Source organism: Bos indicus x Bos taurus, chromosome 3 (genome assembly GCF_003369695.1).
Source record: "Bos indicus x Bos taurus breed Angus x Brahman F1 hybrid chromosome 3, Bos_hybrid_MaternalHap_v2.0, whole genome shotgun sequence".
Classification (NCBI taxonomy): domain Eukaryota; kingdom Metazoa; phylum Chordata; class Mammalia; order Artiodactyla; family Bovidae; genus Bos; species Bos indicus x Bos taurus.
Window position 1 is genome coordinate 69,603,897 of NC_040078.1, and position 19,164 is coordinate 69,623,060.

General features: G+C 38.7%; 1 protein-coding gene across 5 annotated transcripts in view; it reads left to right on the forward strand.

The window, feature by feature from the left end:
• SLC44A5 (solute carrier family 44 member 5) overlaps positions 1-19,164 on the forward strand; it is a 432,655-nt gene that overhangs the window by 307,353 nt on the left and 106,138 nt on the right. For all 5 annotated transcript variants that reach the window (XM_027536863.1, XM_027536861.1, XM_027536865.1 and 2 more), the window contains one exon: positions 4,655-4,728. In XM_027536863.1, coding sequence (XP_027392664.1) covers positions 4,655-4,728 — 74 coding nt within the window. The remainder of the gene's footprint in view (positions 1-4,654; positions 4,729-19,164) is intronic.

The following is a 19,164-nucleotide window of genomic DNA, read 5'->3' on the forward strand; positions in this document are numbered from 1 at the left end:
TTGTACAGTTATTTGTCTGTCTGTGGTTGGCTTATTTCACTTAGCATAAGGTCCTGTCCTCTAGGTTTATTCATGTTGTCCAAAAGAGTTGAAATCAGAACCTCAAGTGTATATCTGCAAGTTCACTGCATGTTGTCCAAAAGAATTGAAATCAGGATCTCAAATAGGTATCTGCATGTTCATTGCAACATAACTCACAATAGTCAAGATATGTAAATAATTAAATGTTCATTGACAGATGAATGGATTAAAAAAGTATGGCATATACATACAATGGAATGTTATTCATCCCCAGAAAATGAAGGGAATTCTACTCTATGGAGAATGGGATTTTAATAGATGGGGTAGAGATCCAGACTGGAGTGCTTCTGATAGTAAAAGTGAGCATTGTTGATTGTTATTCCAGGATAATAGGTATAAATCCTGGCTATTTCATACAAATTGGGACATATTGTATCCTACTAGAATGAGTCTTAAAGCAACCATGAGCAGAGAACCCTGAATGTTGTCAAGGGAGAATTCATTAGGTATGCAGTGAATGAAAAAGTCCAAGTTGGTTGAAGCACAGGAGATAAATAGGGGGAGAAATCTAGAAAGGTAGTCTGGGGCTTGAACTAGGATTGAAATTGTATTTTCTTAAACATAAAGCTAAGACATTTGGAAATGATTAAACAAGTAGTGGAGAAGCATTGAATTTTTAAAATAATAAAGTGACTTTGTTTGCTCTCAGTGATGTCAGTGGTGTGCAGAATGAATTGGATCAGGCAGAGACTACATGCAGGAGCCCAATAAAGGGACCACAGCAGCAGTTAGAAGAGAGAATGAGAGAATGTGGACTGACTCCAGGCAACAGGAATAGAAAGGAAGGTGTGGATGAAAGACTCATCAGAGAGAAGGAGTCAAGAGAACTTATTAATTGAATATAAAATAAAAGATCTTGTAAGAAAAAGAGAAACTCAAAGGAAACGCCCAAGAGTTTAAGTTGAGGTGACTATAGGCATTCTATACTTTAGGTTAGAATTAGGAAGGAAAGGGAGGTCTACAAATGAGTATAGGACTGGGATCCTATTCTTACTATAATTTGGACAAATAAATATAAGATAGCAATGGTACATCTGTAGTTTAACTTTTGAAAATACTTTTATGCCAGGAGTATTTTGAATAACTCTGAGTGTGAGCAACTTGTTTTTTTTAAAAATTGGACTTTGATTTAGAAGGAAGGTAAGGGAGAGGGTTGAGGTATATTTCTCTATAAAACTATTCTTTCTGTCTTCTTTCTAGGATGCAGTGGGATGCGATCCATTTTTAGATTACTACACTGGTCCTTAGTTTATACTTACTGTAAAAGTAAAAGTGAACCCAACTGAGGGAAATATACAGTTATGACAGACCTCTAGCTAGAATATGATTCAGAACGATTTTAAACCACAAGCTTGTATCACCCAGTTACCTCTATACTTAAGAGTCTTCAAAATTATCCAAACTAAGTATTTGATTAAAAAAAAAAAAACTCATTTTCCACAGAACATTTGGGATTGTAAAGATGCCTTGAAATCAAAGAAAGAAACAATGATGATACTTTATAACTTCTAAAATTTGAATTAAGCTTCTGCTGTGTTGCTGACTCCCAAAATGGTACCCAAGCTATATTTTATATTTTTTATATTCAATTTTCCAATAATTTTCTAAGCAGTGACTTTTTTCCAGCAGGGAATATGGAGAGAAATAAGAAGTGGAAAGAAATAGTTGTTTTACACACACACACACACACACACGCCTAATTTTAAAAGAAAAAAAAATTAAACAACAAAGGGAATGAAATCACTAGAGGAACAAATTCAGAAACAAGAATTTTTAATTTAGAAAAACTTTCCTACTTTTTGAAACTCTTGAATTCTTCAAACTCTTCCACTTGTTCAATATTCTTCCATGTATAGATACTATGAAATTAACCAGTCTGGCCATGGTGTGTGGTATGGTCCGCTATTTCTCTAAAGTAGTGGTCCAGAAAAGGAAAGTAGATTTGAATACATTATCCTGCCTGGTCCCAGAATAGAATCCCCAGACATCTCAGGGTATGAATTACTGAGAAATGTTATCCCTCTCTGGTGAGAGACTAGACTGCTGGGAGAGTGGATAGAGAGTGGTTGTGTGGTGCACAGTAGCCCCTGGTGCTATGGCATGTTCTTGGTACAAGAAAGAAAGAGAAATCGTAGTATAAATCCCCCTTGTTGTTGTTGTTATAAAACCCCCTATAGACCAAAACTCTGATTGATGCCCTTCATCAGGACCAGTAGCCAAGGACTGTGGGTTTTATTTCTTAGAAATTTCCTTTTGGGCTCTGCTTCTTTCCTTGTGCCTTTTTTTTTTTAATTGGTAAGTTTCTTTTACTCATCTTTCTAGTATGTTTAGCTCTTCCTGTGCTGACTACATAATATAAATAGAAAACATTATAATGCTATATAATTATAGTCATTATAAACATATTATAATGTATATTATCTATGATATAACCATGTAGATACAAACATGTCATACATATAATATTACAGGACACTGGCCAACCTGGCTGGTGCTTCTGACTCTATCCCTCTCTCCTTAGTTATGATTACACACAAAGGCTTTGACAACTTCAAGATTTCTAATAAAAGCTTATCAGTGTTCTAGTTTTCTCTTCCTTAGTTCTTTGCCTGCAGGCAGTCCTTCTTAGGTATCATACTATTTAGCAACTGCCCTGACAGGATGAGAACTGATCTTAAGTAGGATGTGTCAAAATGCAAATAAACCAGATCCTTTCCTCACCCTCCAGCAGGTTTAGCCTTCAATGATTGTTAAACAAAGAAATCTAGATTATCTTTTTTTTCTCTCTTTATATTATTCTTATAGTTCTTCAGTCCCAGTGAAAATTTAAATTCCTGGGTTGAAATTGGATTTAAACAAGTAATGGTTTGTTTCTGAATTGACCATGATTAGCTTTCTCTATGATGGATCCCTTTCCTGTGGTGAGGTGGTATAATAAGGATGTGTGTGGAGTTTTCAATATGACTAATTGGAATCTTTCTAGAAAGTTGTAATCATATTAGAATAACCACTAAGTGAAAAAAGATTGGGCATAGGAGACTTAGATGTTTGCCTCTGCAACTGCTTCTCTCTCGTGGACCTTATATAAGGCAACTTACCTCACTACCCTGAAAAACCCAAAGGTAGGAAACTCACAAATTTATGTAAGTGAAAACAATAAAAGTATAACAGGGCTTTATCAATATACAAGGTATTACTGTGTCTGTTACTGTACAATTATTATTCATTATTATTGCTATTATCATCACTAAAAATAGAATGTAACTTCAGCCTGTCTGTGCTAAAAGATTGGAACATATCCATCTAACCTCTAGAACAAGAAGTTTTTGCTATGAAAATTCTCATGTGCATTTTTTAATCCTGTCAAATACATTGATCTGTCTCTTTCCTAATAGATTCTTCATTAAGTTTCAACAATGATTGTATTTTTTCTTACTTTTAAGACAAGTTTTGACCTTCTAGACGCCTTTCAAGCTGAACAAAATTTAATATTGGAAATAGGAAATACTTTAGATGAAAACCTGAGTTTCCCTACTGGATACTGGTTTGACTTGTGATCGCTTAGAAAATTACCATGTCTCTCTGAGCCAAATTTTCTCTAAATCTCATTTCACAATATCCAGCTTACAGAATAAGTCGAAAATTACAGTTTAGAGCATTTCATTTTGTAATGCATTATAGACATTGTTTTTTGAATAGTTGCAACTCTGTTCCTCATAGAAAGCTTATGTAGTCAACCCTTTATTTAATCAGAGTACCCTTTATATGTGCATGTAGAAAGATAATGGAGAGAGAGAGGAATGGAAAAGGCTAATCTTTTCTATTATTATGTCATGTACTGGGAAGCATGAAGGAGAAAATTATAAAATCAAATAGCTTAAATTACAATTTCAAATAAAAGAATTTTTTGATGCTGGTGTACTCTAACTTCTAAAAAATTTTGCAAACAAAGAATCAAGAGAATAAATGCTAACAGCTTTGGAGAAACTTCTTTAATCACAGAACTATAACTGCTCTCTGCTGTTTAAGTCTTTGATTGCGGAAATACATTTGATCTACTTTTTAGAATTATTAAGTATAAAAAGGCATATCACTGTTGTTATTATCTTTTGTGTGTTCAGTTGTTCAGTTGTGTGTGACTCTTTGCAACCCCATGGATTGTAGTCTGCCAGGCTCCTCTGTCCATGAGACTTTTCAGGCAAGAATAATGGAGTGGGTTGCCATTTTCTTCTCCAGGGAATATTCCCAACCCAAGGATCAAACCCAGGTGACCTGCATTGCAGGCAGATTCTTTACCGTCTGAGCCACCAGGGAAGCCCAATTATTTTTTTATGCCTTCCTATGTATATTTTTGCAGTAAACACTAGTCATTTTGTATCCCTTTTAATTCTCCACCCCACTTCTCCCTCCTGCCCCGCCCACCTTCTAACACCTTCTAATACCATCACTTTGGAGGTTAGGTTTGAACATAAGGACTTGGGGGAGACACGTTTAGTCCATAAGAGGGAGGAAAACGGATGCTATGTGAGTCTTCTCAGGATCCTTTTAATTCATTGTTCCTCTTCATCTTTAGGAGTTGTACAGATGTGCTGTGCTGCATGATCTTCATACTGTTCATTATGGCCTACATTCTTTTAGGACTTGCAGGTGAGTAAGAACAGGTATAGAAGATATTTAACTTTTACTATTTACATGACTAAGCCAGTGTCACATTTTTAACATTAATCATTTCAAAATCCTTCTTCTTATTGATTATTGTCTTTTCTGGAGGGAGTATGCCTCACCAGAACTCATTGGGTAGGAGATGCAATGAAAAATAAACACAGAGCAGTTTATTCAAAGGCAAGTCTATAAATTACTTAGATAAAATTATACAAAAGAAAGAAAAACCCTTATAGTTGCTTTTTAATCATTTTTACTTTTGAAATTTTATTAAGCAGCTAATAAGGTTCACATTATTATTTACTAATTAGAGTTAGGGACTTTTGATGAAAGTGAAAAAGGAGAGTGAGAAACCTGGTTTAAAACTCAACATTTGGAAAACTAAGATCATGGCATCCAGTCCCATGACTTCATGGGAAACAGATGGGGAAACAATGAAAACAGTGACAGACTTTATTTTGGGCTCCAAAATCACCGCAGATGGTGATTTCAGCCATGAAATTAAAAGACACTTGCTAGTTGGAAGAAAAGCTATGACTGACCTAGACAGCATATTAAAAAGCAGAGACATTACTTTGCTGACAAAGGTCCATCTAGTCAACACTATTGTTTTCCAGTAATCATGTATGGATAGGAAAGTTGGACTATAAAGAAAACTGAACACCGAAGAATTGATACTTTTGAATTGTGGCGTTGGAGATGACTCGAGATTTCCTTGGACTGCAAGGATATCAAACTTGAATATTCACTGGAAGGACTGATGCTGAAGCTGAAGCTCCAATACTTTGGCCACCTGATGTGAAGAACTGACTCATTGGAAAAGACCCTCATGCTGGGAAAGATTGAAGGCAGGAGGAGAAGGGATGACAGAAGATGAGATGGTTGGATGCATCACCAACTCGATGGACATGAGTTTGAGCAAGCTCTGGGAGTTGGTGATGGACAGGGAGGCCTGGTGTGCTGCAGTCCACGGGGTCACAAAGAGTCAGACATGACTGAGCAACTGAACTGAATAGGGTTCATGTTACTATTTACCAATTAGAATTAGGGCCTAGATAAGTCTAAGTAACATATTACCTTTTCTTTTTATAAGCAAATTAAAAAGGAACAATTATTAAGTATTTCACCAAATAGTTTCTTGGCATATAAGAAGTCCTTTTGTCTTTGCCTACCAGAGAAAGATAGCCTGTGGTTCATTGTTAGATTAAAGGTTTTTCTATGGAAGTGAAAATAAAGAGGACAAATAAAGTCTTTGTTTAGGGTTTTTTTTTTTTTTAAACTACCAAAAGGGATCGATCAGTACGGCAGAGTAAGAGGACATGAAACTCACTTTCCCCAACAAACACATCAAAATATATGTACATGTGGGACAGTTTTCACTGGAAACTGGCAGAAAGACTCCAAGGCTGTTAAGATACACATAATTGGGTAGGAAGGGGAAAAAAAGGCAATCAGGTCGTGTCATGTGCTCTTGGAGCGGACCTCAGAGGACAAGAAAGATCACACAGGTGGACACTCATCCTGTGAAATAAGCAATGAGAACCACAGATTGCGTGCCCCTGTCCTGGGTTTCTATACAGAGGAGACAAGCCCTCTTGGCTGGTTGAAGGACTGCTGGGGTAACAGGATGCCTGTGGGAAGCCTGGACTACAGCTGTGAGGAGCACTTATATGCTAGCTTGCTCCTGAGGCAGGGTGGAGAGAGGTATGCTCTAGTGGCCACTGGGTTTCCCATAACCTCCTTGGCATGCACAAAAGTTGAGCAAAGGCTTTGGTCCTTCTCATTCCACATCACAATGTATCATTGGATCTGGAGCAGCAATGAGTGGGTAGAAGAAGAAGCTGTGGTGTGCAGAGATGACCTAGTTCCTGGGCATACCCTGGGTGAGAGGGTGCCAGCCACTACTGACCTTACTCAAGCAATACATCTCAAGTAGCTCTCAGGTCTCAGACAGCAGCGGCTCCACCACAGCTTATCCTCAATCATGTGCCAAGTGTCCATGTAGCCCAGTGATGTGGTTTAACAAAAGGGCGGAAATGGTGGAGGCTGAGGACAGTGATATGCTATGAGGGACAAAGGGGAACTTGCACATCAGGTTGTGTCTGAGCCGAAAAAAGGAAACACTTATAGGTGCTTTCCCAGGCAGTGTGTCAGAGATAGCTGGGACCTCCGTCTGCAGACAGTGTGAGCAGAGAGCCCTCACAAGCCCCACTTACCTCAGCACTTCCCTGCTCTAGGGCAAAGGTCCCAGTGCAGATAGAGGGGAAAACATGCTGAAAGGGAACAGAACCAGCTTGGGCTCAACCCTCAGGGTGTCAGATCCAGCAGCTTGGGCTCAGACCCCACCCCTGATTGGACATTGATAGCCACTGAGCAGAAAGTCCTGCCTCACACTGGGCTCCAGCCTTAACTCCTCCATCTCTAGTTCACGGCTGCAGTCATGTCCATAGTGATTTTGGAGCCCAAGAAAATAAAATCTATCACTGCTTCCACTTTTTCCCCTTTTATTTGCTATGAAGTGATGGGACTGGATCCTAGTTTTTTGAATGTTGAGTTTCAAGCCAGCTTTTTCACTCTCCTCTTTCACCCTCATCAAGGGGCTCTTTAGTTTCTCTTCACTTTCTGCCATTAGAGTGGTATCATCTGCATATGTGAGGTTATAGATATTTCTCCTGGCAATTTTTATTTCAGCTTGTCATTCATCCAGCCCAGCATTTTGCATGATGTACTCTGTATACAAGTTAAATAAGCAAGGTGACAATATACAGCCTTGTACTCCTTTCCCAATTTTGAACCAGCCCATTGTTCCATGTCTAGTTCTAACTGTTGCTTCATGACCCACATACAGGCTTCTTAGGAGACAGGTAAGATGGTCTGGTATTCCTATCTCTTTAAGAATGTTCCACAGTTTGTTGTGATCCACACAGTCTAAGTCTTTAGTGTAGTCAATGAAGAAGAAATGCATGTTTTTCTGGAATTCCCTTGCTTTCTCTATGACTCAATGAATGTTAACAATTTGATCTCTGGTTGTTCTGCCTTTTCTAAACCCATCTGGAAGTTGTCTGGAGCATCTGGAAGTTCTTGTTCACGTACTGTTGAAACCTAGCTTGAAGGATTTTGAGCATAACTTTACTAGCATGTGAAATGAGCATAATTGTAAGATAGTTTGAACATTCTTTGGCATTGCTCTTCTTTGAGATTGGGATGAAAACTGACCTTTTCCAGTCTTGTGGCCACTGCTAAATTTTCCAAATTTGCTGACATATTGAGTGCAACACTTTAACAGCATCATCTTATAGGATTTGAAATAGTTCAGCTGGAATTCCATCACCTCTACTAGCTTTGTTTGTAGTAATGCTTCCCAAGGCCCACTTGACTTCACATTCCAGGGTGTCTGGCTCTAGGTGAGTGACTACACCATCCTGGTTTTCTGGATCACTGAGACCTTTTTGTATAGTTCTTCTGTGTATTCTTGACACCTTTTCTTAATCTCTGCTGCCTCTGTTAGGTCCTTACCATTTCTGTCCTTTATCATGCCCATCCCTGCATGAAATGTATCCTTAATATCTCTGATTTTCTTGAAAGATCTCTACCTTTCCCATTCTATTGTTTTCTCCTATTTCTTTGCATTGTTCACTTAAGAAGGCCTTCATATCTCTCCTTGCTATTCTCTGGAACTCTGCATGTAGTTGGGTATATCTTTCCCTTTCTCCCTTGCTTTTCACTTCTCTTCTTTCCTCAGCTATTTGTAAAGCCCCCTCAGACAACCACTTTGCCTTCTTGCATTTCTTTTTCTTTGGGATGATTTTGGTCCCTGCCTCCTGTACAATGTTACAAACCTCTGTCCATAGTTCTTCAGGCAATCTGTCTACCAGATCTAATCCCTTGAATCTATTTGTCACTACCACTATATAATCATAAGGAATTTGATTTAGATCATGCCTGAATTCCCTAGTGTATTTCCCTACTTTCTTCAATTTAAGCCTGAATTTTGCAATGAGGACCTGATGATCTGAGCCACAGTTAGCTCCAGGTCTTGTTTTTACTGACTGTATAGAGCTTCTCCATCTTCAGCTGCAAAGAACATAATCAATCTGATTTTGGTATTGACCATTTGGTCTTGTATATGTTTAGAGTCATCTCCTGTGTTGTTGGAAGAGGGTGTTTGCTATGACCAGTGTGTTCTCTTGACAAAACTATGTTAGCCTTTGTTCTACTTCATTTTGTACTCTAAGTGCAAACTTGCCTGTTACTCCAGGTATCTCTTGACTTTCTACTTTTGCATTCCAGTCCTGGACCTATGATGAAAAGGACAGCTCTTTTTTGGTGTTAATTCTAGAAGGTCTTGTAGGTTTATAGAACTGGTCAATCAACTTCAGGTTCTTCAGCATCAGTGGTGGGGACATAGACTTGGATTACTGTGATGTTAAATGGTTTGCCTTAGAATGAACTGAGGTTATTCTGTCGTTTTTGAGATTGCACCCAAGTACTGCATTTTGGACTCTTTTGTAGAAGGTCCCAAACATGATGAACCTAAAATAGACCCATACCAAGACATATCATAATTCAAATGGCAGAAGTCAAAAGTAAGAGAGAATATTTAAGGCAGCAAGAGAAAACAAAGAGTCATATGCAAGGGAATTCTTATAGGCTATCAGCTGATTTCTCCACAGAAACTTTTCAGGCCAGAAGGAAGTGGCATGATATGTACAGAGTGCTGAAGGGAAAATCCTGCAATATAAAATACTCTAACCAACAAGATTATCATTTTTAAAAAAGGAAATGTTAAAGGCTCTTCTCTAAGTGGAAAAGAAGTAAGAATGTTAAAAAGAAAATCTCCCCAGGAAAGGTAAATATATAATAAAAACTGATGACCAACTGCCGGAGTCCAGCCCTGATGGATCCAGGGAATTCGAAGAGGAGACGGCTTAGGCGATCGGGAAACAACAGCTTATTTAAATGTTAATTAAAGATATAAAGAGTGGTTAAATAAGGATAGCTCAGTGAGGAAATTCAGTGGAGGAAAGAGGCTGAATAATTCAGCCAGAAGGTGAGAGAAAGAATGACATGGGGAGACCCAGCTTCGGTGAACAAGGCCCACATTTTATTTTCCAAAGTAGTTTTTATACCTTAGGTTATGCATAGAGGATAATGGAAGAAGGGGTAGAGTCATGCAGTAAGCCAGGCTTTCTTCCTGCAAACTTATCATATGCAAAAGTTTAGGTGATTTGCATCATCTTCTGGCCTGGAGGCCTGTTAACATTTTAAGACCCTTTCTTCAGAAAACGTATTTTTCTCTAAAGGTGATTAATCAGGCGCCACCCTCCAAAAGCATTAGATAAAGTTGCATTCCTATAGGGCAAAGGTGTGGTGGGCTATAACAAGAAAAAGAATTAACTCAAGGGTCCAAGGTTACAAACATTAAAGCTACTACTTACACCAATTATATTAATCAATACACTGCCAAGGACACAGTGGGTAAGGGATATGGAGACTTAGCAGCAAACATTGGCCCAACAAGTGAAAAACCCTTCACCAATACAATTTCTAATCAATCTTTTAACTGCTCAAAGGAATCTGTATTTAGACAGTTTAGAACATCTCATGCCTCTCACGGTTGGGAAGTTCTGAACAATCACATGTGGCCGGAAAAACCTATTCAGGCAGGTTAGAGGACTTGCAAAGGAGTTTGTAGGTTGAAACACTATCACACCCAGGAACTTTATTAACTGGAGCTGTAAGTTAACTCTTTTTCAGAGAGAAGTGGTGGGGGACAGCCCCCCGTAAAGTCAGAGGTGTAGGTGAGAGCACAAAGCAGTAAAATAGGCAGACTCTGGTTTTGGGGGTAGATGCTCGAGAATTTCCAGGGGGATTCCTGAGGCTCAGTCCCGCCTTTGCATATGCCGAGCCTCCTTCCTCATGACCTTTGCCACAGGCGAGTTCCTCATGCTGGCTCCCGGCAACCAACTACTTACATAAGCCAATAGGAAGTCTAAAAGACAGATAAAGCAACTATAACTATTATAAACAGTTAAGAGATAAATTTGGCCTTGGAATACAAAATGAAGCAGGGCAAAGGCTAATAGACTTTTGCCAAGAGAACACATTGGTCATAGCAAACACCCTCTTCCAGCAACACAAGGGAAGACTCTACACATGGACATCACCAGATGGTCAATACCAAAATCCGATTGATTATATTCTTTGCAGCCAAAGATGGAGAAGCTCTATACAGTCAGCAAAAACAAGACCAGGAGCTGACTGTGGATCAGACCATGAACTCCTTATTGCCAAATTCAGACATAAATTGAAGAAAGTAGGGAAAACCACTAGACCATTCAGGTATGAGCTACATCAAATCCCTTACAATTATACAATGGAAGTGACAAATAGATTCAAGGGATCAGATCTGATAGACAGAATGCCTGAAGAACTATGGATGGAGGTTTGTGACATTGTACAGGGGGCAGTGATCAAGACCATCCCCATGAAAAAGAAATGCAGAAAGGCAAAATGGTTGTCTGAGAAGGCCTTACAAATAGCTGAGAAAAGAAAAGAAGTGAAAGGCAAAGGAGAAAAGGAAAGATATATCCACTTGAATGCAGAGTTCAAAAAGAATAGCAAGGAGAGATAAGAAAGCCTTCCTCAGTGATCAATGCAAAGAAATAGATGAAAACAATAGAATGGGAAAGACTAGAAATTTATTCAAGAAAATTAGAGATACCAAGGAAACATTTCATGCAAAGATGGGCATAATAAAGGACAGAAATGGTATGGACCTAACAGAAGCAGAAGATATTAAAATGAGGTAGCAAGAATGCACAGAACTATACAAAAAAGATCTTCATGACCCAGATAATCATGATGGTATGATCACTCACCTGGAATGCAAAGTCAAGTGGGCCTTGGGAAGTATCACTACGAACAAAGCTAGTGGAATTCCAGTTGAGCTATTTCAAACCCTAAAAGATGATTCTGTAAAAGTGCTGCACTTAATATGCCAGCAAATTTGGAAAACTCAGCAGTGGCCACAAGACTAGAAAAGGTCAGTTTTCATTTCAATCCCAAAGTAAGGCAATGCCAAAGAATGCTCAAACTATCACACAATTGCACTCATCTCACATTCTAGCAAAGAAATGCTCAAAATTCTCCAAGCCAGGCTTCAACAGTACATGAACTGTGAACTTTCAGTGTTCAGGCTGGATTTAGAAAAGGCAGAGGAACCAGAGGTCAAATTGTCAAGATCCACTGGATCATTGAAAAAGCAAGAGGGTTCCAGAAAAACATCTATTTCTGCTTTATTGACTATGCCAAATCCTTTGACTGTGTGGATCACCACAAACTGTGGAAAATTCTTAAAAAGATGGGGATACCAGAACACCTGACCTTCCTCCTGAGAAATCTGTGTGTAGGTCAAGAAGCAACAGTTAGAACTGGACATGGAACAACTGACTGGTTCCAAATTGGGAAAGGAGTACATCAGTGCTGTATATTGTCACCGTGCTTATTTAACTTACATGCAGAATACATCATGAGAAATGCTGGACTGGATGAAGCAAAAGCTGGAATCAAGATTGCTGGGAGGGAAATATCAAAAACCTTAGATATGCAGATGACACCACCCTTATGGCAGAAAGTGAAGAAGAATTAAAGAGCCTCTTGATGAAAAAGTGAAAGAGGAGAGTGAAAAAGTTGGCTTAAAGCTCAACATTCAGAAAACTAAGATCATGGCATCTGGTCCCATCACTTCATGACAAATAGATGGGGAAAAATGGAAACAGTGGCAGACTTTATCTTTGGGGGCTCCAAAATCACTGTAGATGGTGACTGCAGCCATGAAATTAAAAGACACTTACTCCTTGGAAGGAAAGTTATGACCAACCTAGACAGCATATTGAAAAGCATAGACATTACTTTGCCAACAAATTTCCATCTAGTGAAAGCTATGGTTTTTCTAGAAGTCATATATGGATGTCAGAGTTGGACTATAAAGAAAGCTGAGCACTGAAAAATTGATGTTTTTGAACTGTGGTGTTGGAGAAGGCTCTTGAGAGTCCCTTGGACTGCAAGGAGATCCAACCAGTCCATCCTAAAGGAAATCAGTCCTGAATATTCATTCGAAGGACTGATGCTGAAGCTGAAATTCCAATTTTTTGGCCACCTGATGTGAAGAGCTGACTCATTTGAAAAGACCCTTATGCTGGGAAAGATTGAAGGCAGGAGGAGAATGGGACTACAGAGAATGAAATGGCTGGATGGCATCACTGACTGAATGGATATGAGTTTGAGTAAACTCTGGGAGTTGGTGATAGACATGGAGGTCTGGCGTGCTGCAGTGCACGGGGTCTCAAAGAGTCAGACACGACTTTGTGACTGAACTGAACTGAAGAGATAAACATGAAGATGTAAAATATGACATCATAAGCACAAAATGTGGGTGAAGGAGTGAAAAAAAAGTTGATATTTTAGAATGTACTTGATCTTAAATGACTACCAATTAAAACAAGTTGATATTATTATATATCAACATATATGAACCAAATAGTAAGCACAAATAAAAAATCTGTAATAGTTCCATGAAAGTTGAAAGGAATGGAAAACTCACATACTAATAAAAAAAATCATCAAACCCCAAGAGAAGAAACAAAATGAAGAAATATGAACAGAGAATAACTATAAAAACAACTGGAGAACAAGTAATAAAATGGCTGTAAGTACACACCTATCAATAATTGCTTTAAATGTCAATTAACTAAATGCTCCAGTCAGAAGACACAGGGTAGCTGATTGGATTTTCAAAAAGATCCTCCTGTGTGCTGCCTGTAGGAGATTCACTTTAGAGCTAAAGGCACACAGAGACTGAAAGGCCGGCAAGGGAAAAAGATATTTCATACAAATAGAAATGGCAAGAAAGTGTGAGTAATAATTTTCATACTGGAAAAAATGACTTCAAAACAAAGGCTATTTCAAACAACAAGGAAGGGCATTATATAATGATAAAAGTCTTGATACAAGAAGAAGATATTTGTTAACATATGTGCACCCAACCTCAGTTCAGTTCAGTTCAATTCAGTCGCTCAGTCGTGTCCGACTCTTTGCGACCCCATGAATCGCAGCACGCCAGGCCTCCCTGTCCATCACCAACTCCCGGAGTTCACTCAGACTCATGTCCATCGAGTCAGTGATGCCATCCAGCCATCTCATCCTCTGTCGTCCCCTTCTCCTCCTTCCCCCAATCCCTCCTAGCATCAGAGTCTTTTCCAATGAGTCAACTCTTTGCATGAAGTGGCCAAAGTACTGGAGTTTCAGCTTTAGCATCATTCCTTCCAAAGAAATCCCAGGGCTGATCTCCTTCAGAATGGACTGGTTGGATCTCCTTGCAGTCCAAGGGACTCTCAAGAGTCTTCAACACCACAGTTCCAAAGCACCCAACCTAGGAGTGTCTAAATATATAAAGTAAATACTGTCCTGTATAAAAGGAAAAATTGATAATAACAAAATGATATTAGGAAACTTTAACATCACACTGATACCAGTGGATCATCCAAACAAAAAATAAATCAGGAAACAATGTCTTAAATGACACAGTAGAGCAGCTAGACTTAAGGTATGTAGAGAACATTCCATCCAAAACAGCAGAACATTCTTTGCAAGTGCACACAGAATTTTCCCCAGGATGGATCACATCCTAAGCCACAAAACAAGCCTCAACAAATTTAGGAGGATATAAATTATACCAAGCATTTATTTCAACCATAACAGTGTAAAATTAGAAATTAATTACATAAAGAAAAATGAGAAAAGAACAGATATGTGGAGACTAAACAACATGCTACCAAAAAGCCAATGGGTCAATGAGAAAAATCAGAGAGGAAATCAGAAAATACCTTGAGAAAAATGAAAGTAGAAATACAACCTTCAAAAATCTGTAGGGTGCAGTTAAAGCAATTCTATGAAGAAAAATCTCAAACAGCCTAACCTACCACCTAAAGGAATTAGTAAAAGAAGAATAAACAGAACCTAAAGTCAGCAGAAGAAAGGAAATATTAAAGAACAGAGAGGAAATGAATAAAATAGGAATTTGTAAATCAGCTACACTTTGATTAAAAAAAAACTACCAAAGGAACTGGTGTGAATATTTTGCATAAAAAGACTTCACCATTGCCTATGAATAGTATCACTTTATTGCCAGAGACTTACATCCTATCCCTTCAATGTTGACTTAGGAAACTTTACTGTATTATTATTATTAGGGTGGGGACTGTAAAGTCAGATGATAATTTCTAGTAAAAATAATTAATGCCTAGACTTAATGTGTATAGATTGTCCAGCAGTAAAAAGGCAGTGCCTATCTAGAGAACAATGGAAAATATTCTTCTCTGTTCTTCAGTTTTATCTTCCAATAAAGAGAAATACTTGGAGAACAGTAATTGATAGTAATTTCCAAAAGATCATCTGAGTAATACTGTGCAAAAGCTACACATAACTGGAGAATGTAAAAAAAAAAAATACGGCAGGAAGATAGGGAAAGAGAAGAACCAAGGAATATAAACCACAAAACCAAATAAAGCACTAGAAATTCTTCAGAAGATTCCTTTGGTATTTCTTTTATACATCTTAATTTCTAAACATTTATGTAGTAGTAGTATAATACATTGGAGAAGGATATGGCAATCCACTCCAGTATTTTTGCTGGAGAATCCCATGGACAGAGCAGTCTGATGGGCTATAGTCCATAGGGTCTGCAAAGAGTCGAACACGACTGAAGCAACTTAGTATGCATTCATGCAAGCACAATACATAAATGAATAAATTGAATATTAAAACAAAGTGAATTTTTTTATTATACAACCAATAGTATTTTAGCATCTCCAAGTTTGGGACACATGTTTGTCCTTGTCATTTTTTTGTTTGTTTTTACTTTTTGTCATATAGTTGAAATATGTCATATGGGAGAAAAGATTTGGAGTCAAGCAGATCTAGGGCTTCCTCATATGGTTTGGTGGACATAAGCTACTTTCTTAATCTCAATTTTCTCATCTGTAAAATAGGGAAACACTACCCAATTTGGAGGGCTGTTATGAGGAGTAAATGAAATAATATCCAGCTATACCAATGCTGCTGCTGCTAAGTCGCTTCAGTCGTGTCCGTCTCTGTGCGATCCCATAGACGGCAGCCCACCAGGCTCCCCCATCCCTGGGATTCTCCAGGCAAGAACAGTGGAGTGGGTTGCCATTTCCTTCTCCAATGCATGAAAGTGAAAAGTGAAAGTGAAGTCGCTCAGTCGCGTCCGACTCTTAGCAACCCCATGGACTGCAGCCTACCAGGCTCCTCCGTCCATGGGATTCTCCAGACAAGAGTACTGGAGTGGGGTGCCATTGCCTTCTCCGAGCTATACCAATAATCTACATAATAGTACAAAGCAGTATTTCATTTGCTACCATTGTATAATCTAGTTGTTCTGAATTTTAATAAATTGCTTTTAAATGTAATTTACTATATTGTTTCTATAGCAACCCATAATTTTTGTTATTAAAGTTTGAATGCATGCAGGAACTTCATAAGGATCTCTTACTGTGTCTGAAATCTTTCCATTAGGAGACCTTATGTCATAATTGAGTTTCTCCTCTCCATCTCAGAGCCAGTCTCTTGTAATCCATGGAGAAATGCCTTCCGTCCTTATCTAGAGCTGGGCATGCCACTGCCACTCTCTCCCTTGTCAGCACAGTAGAACGCACAGTAGAATGTGTCATTGCCTCTGAAACAAGATGAGAAATTTGCCTTTTTGTTTAAGATCTCCAGATTCAGTGTGTAAATGCCTTAACTCACACAGGGAAATTGGGACACAAATGTTCCTCAGTGAAAAATTGTGTTCAATATTGGATTTAGTGTTTCCTCTAAATTAATCCTTATGCCACTAATTAAAATGTTGTTGTTCAGTTGCTAAGTTGTGTCCAACTCTTTGAGACCTCATGTATTGCAGCACACCAGGCTTCCTTGCCCTTCACTATCTCCCAGAGTTTTCTCAAACTCATGGCCATTGAGTCAGTGATGCCATCCAACCATCTCATTCTATCACCCCCTTCTCCTCCTGCCCTCAGTCTTTCCCAGCATCATGGTCTTTTCCAATGAGTTGGCTCTTAAAAGCCATTCTAGTCTAAGACAAATTTAACTCTTCTAATACCGGACTAAAAGAAGAATGAAGGAAAACACTTGGCAGATGTTAATAGAAATGGTTAAGATTTTTTTTTAACGTAAAAGAATGTACACCTTCACTTGAAGAAAGTTAAAGCTGTCAGTTTTACTGTTGTGTTGTAAGTAGTTTTGCATCTTGTGTTAGATCAGGACCCTCTTAGGCTTATCTTTCATCCTTGTGCTTTTTATAAGGAATGTTACCATGAAAGAGACAGGTTTCTTACAAATTCTACCAAGGGAAAACAAAGCAACAAAACTGTTCTTTGCCCTGTGTGTAGAATATGGCCAGCTAGGGTAACACTTGGATGCAAAAAAGACAGTTGACATTCGACTGATGAAAGGCAGAACCTCTGTTTAAGTGGGCGAAGTGGAGTCTGGGTAGATGGTAATCAAATCTCCTTGAAAGATCAAACTAACATTTATGATAATAGCCCTCTTTTGTCCTCCTTCACTGATGGGTGCTGTTCAATTATTGCACTAACTGGAAAAAAGAGTAGGAATATTTATTATGCAAATTGTTCTTGCTATCCTTGTGCTAACATTATATATACAATGATAGCACAATTTTAACACTGAATAATTTTTTATTTCTTTTCAAATGGATTTCCGATTGAAAGAGTTAGTTTTTTCATTGTTGTATTTACATGAGAAGCAATTATAGTTAGGGTTCAAAGCTTGTTTTTGGTTTTCTTTTTTAATCTTCCTCAGGAATAATTAATTATTCCTATTAGTTGAGAAGACAGGAAAGTAAATTAATGTGAGCAAGCCTAGGCTCTGTTACTATCCTGTAAGAAACTGAGGCAACGTGGAGATGACATATGTAGGTGTCCTAGTTACTAGGCTGGGTGAGCTCCTACAGTTAGTGTGTACTGTCAGCCTGTGTACTGTACAGTCAGTAGGGTTTTCAGATGATTGAAGCCCACTCAACATTTGACTGCGTGAGAGACCTCCAAGGGGCTCAGCTGAGCCTTCTCCAAATTCCTAACTCCTAAAATCCTGAGCAAATTAAAATTGTTGTATTAAGCCTGTGGGCTTGGGGGTGCAAAAATAGATAAAACAAAATCTGATACCTGGAAGTGGGATGCTGGCTTAACAAAATCTAAAATGTGGGCATTCATTTTGGAGAACAGGTGGTATTCAGAAGCCTAGTGAATTTTGAGGTTGTTGATGAAAGTTTGATGGAAAATGAGGACATGTAATTGGAAACATGAGGAAAGGGCACTTTGCTATGTGGTGGTTAAAGTTTGGCAACACTGTTGCCAATGGTGGTGTGGAAAGAAGGAAATACAGGTAATGAATTCAATGATCTAGCTAAGGAGACCATCCTTAAGAGATGAACCAGTCCTGAAGAGCCTCATCTACCCTTGGACCTGACTTAGGTGATGATATTCAGACCTTGAGTCTGAGCCTGATATTGTAACTGGATGAGGTTTCCGGGGATCCTGGGAGAGTAAAAGTGTATTTGATTGTGGAGGGAATGTAAAAATTTTGCCTAGTCTTAACAAGTGGTTGCAAACTCTTTGCCACTCCATCAAGAGATGGAGTCTTCATTCTTGCCCATTGAATTTAGTGAAATTAGGGATTTCTTCTCTAACAGAGAATGAATCAAGCCAAAATACAACAGTAAAGGGCTTTGATGTGCAGGTAATTTATTCAGTTCAGTTCAGTCGCTCAGTCATGTCCAACTCTTTTCGACCCCATGAATTGCAGCACGCCAGGCCTCCCTGTCCATCACCAACTCCCAGAGTTCACTGAGACTCACGTCCATCGAGTCAGTGATGCCATCCAGCCAACCCATCCTCTGTCATCTCCGTTTCCTCGTGCCCCCAATCCCTCCCAGCATCAGAGTCTTTTCCAATGAGTCAACTCTTCACATGAGGTAGCCAAAGTATTGGAGTTTCAGCTTTTAGCATCATTCCTTCCAAAGAACACCCAGGACTGATATCCTTTAGAATGGACTGGTTGGATCTCCTTGCAGTCCAAGGGACTCTCGAGTCTTCTCCAACACCACAGTTCAAAAGCATCAATTCTTCGGTGCTTAGCTTTCTTCACAGTTCAACTCTCACATCCATACATGACCACTGGAAAAACCATAGCCTTGACTAGACGGACCTTTGTTGGCAAAGTAATGTCTCTGCTTTTCAATATGCTATCTAGGTTGGTCATAACTTTCCTTCCAAGGAGTAAGCATCTTTTAATTTCATGGCTGCAGTCACCATCTGCAGT